Source organism: Calidris pugnax, unplaced genomic scaffold, assembly GCF_001431845.1.
Source record: "Calidris pugnax isolate Ruff unplaced genomic scaffold, ASM143184v1 scaffold337, whole genome shotgun sequence".
Lineage (NCBI taxonomy): Eukaryota > Metazoa > Chordata > Aves > Charadriiformes > Scolopacidae > Calidris > Calidris pugnax.
In genome coordinates, this window is record NW_015091098.1 from 515346 (window position 1) to 516216 (window position 871).

Sequence of the window (871 nt, forward strand, 5' to 3'; positions counted from 1 at the left end):
CTGGACCATTCTTAGAATCTATGCCACCCCCCCCCCCGTCCCCCTGTTCCCAAGCCTCCATCTGTATCATCCCCCTGTCCCCCAGCCCATCCATCCCGGGGTGCTCCTCCCACCCGTGGCCGTGTGGGGAGAGCTGGGGGGTCCACCACCGTGGGGTGACTCACATGGGGGGACCCAGAGCCCCCCATCCCACCCCCAGCTGGTTTGACTCAGTCTCTCTCCCCCCCTCCTCCCCTTTTATCTTCTCTCTGTTGTGTTTTTCTTTCCTTTCCTTTTTGGTTTTCTTTTCTCCTTTCCTTTGGGTTTCCTCCCCTCCGCGCTGCTCCTTCCTCCCCTGCTCCTGATACAGATGTCTTGGGTATGTAGCCTGGACCCCCCCCCACCACCGGTGTGGGGGGCAATGGGGGGCAAGTCCCCTTGGATCCCCACCTTCCCTGCCAGGCTCTGGGACGCTGCAGAGTCTGGCCACCCCAAAAGCCTGGGCAGAACCCAGGGGGTTGGGGACACTTTGGTGACCCAGCCCCATCTGATCCCCCTCCCCAAGTGCCTGTGGTCCAGGGGGGCTCACCCCACACTGGGACCCCACTGCCACCTCCCTCCTGCTGTGAAACCCCCCGTCCCTGGGTCTGGGGTGGCACTGGAGTGGCCAAGTCCCAGTACAAGACCTTTCCTGGTCCTGTCCCCATCCCATTCCCCTTGTCACCGTTGTCCCCACAGCCCCCGTGTGGCTCACCCATCTCCCCCACCCCATGCTGTCCCCCTGACCCTCATCATCTCCTTCCTCCTCCAGCCGAGGTGCAGAGCGAGACCGAGCGCATCTTCGAGCTGGCCCGGACGCTGCAGCTGGTGGCCCTGGACGCCGACACCATCA

General features: G+C 63.6%; 1 protein-coding gene across 1 annotated transcript in view; it reads left to right on the forward strand.

Annotated features, from left to right (window-relative positions):
• CACNB1 (calcium channel, voltage-dependent, beta 1 subunit) overlaps nt 1–870 on the forward strand; it is a gene marked incomplete at its 3' end in the record, with an annotated part of 35443 nt that extends 34573 nt beyond the window's left edge. The window contains exon 11 of the mRNA XM_014957918.1: nt 791–870. Coding sequence (XP_014813404.1) covers nt 791–870 — 80 coding nt within the window. The remainder of the gene's footprint in view (nt 1–790) is intronic.
• Nucleotide 871: the final 1 nt, after the last annotated feature.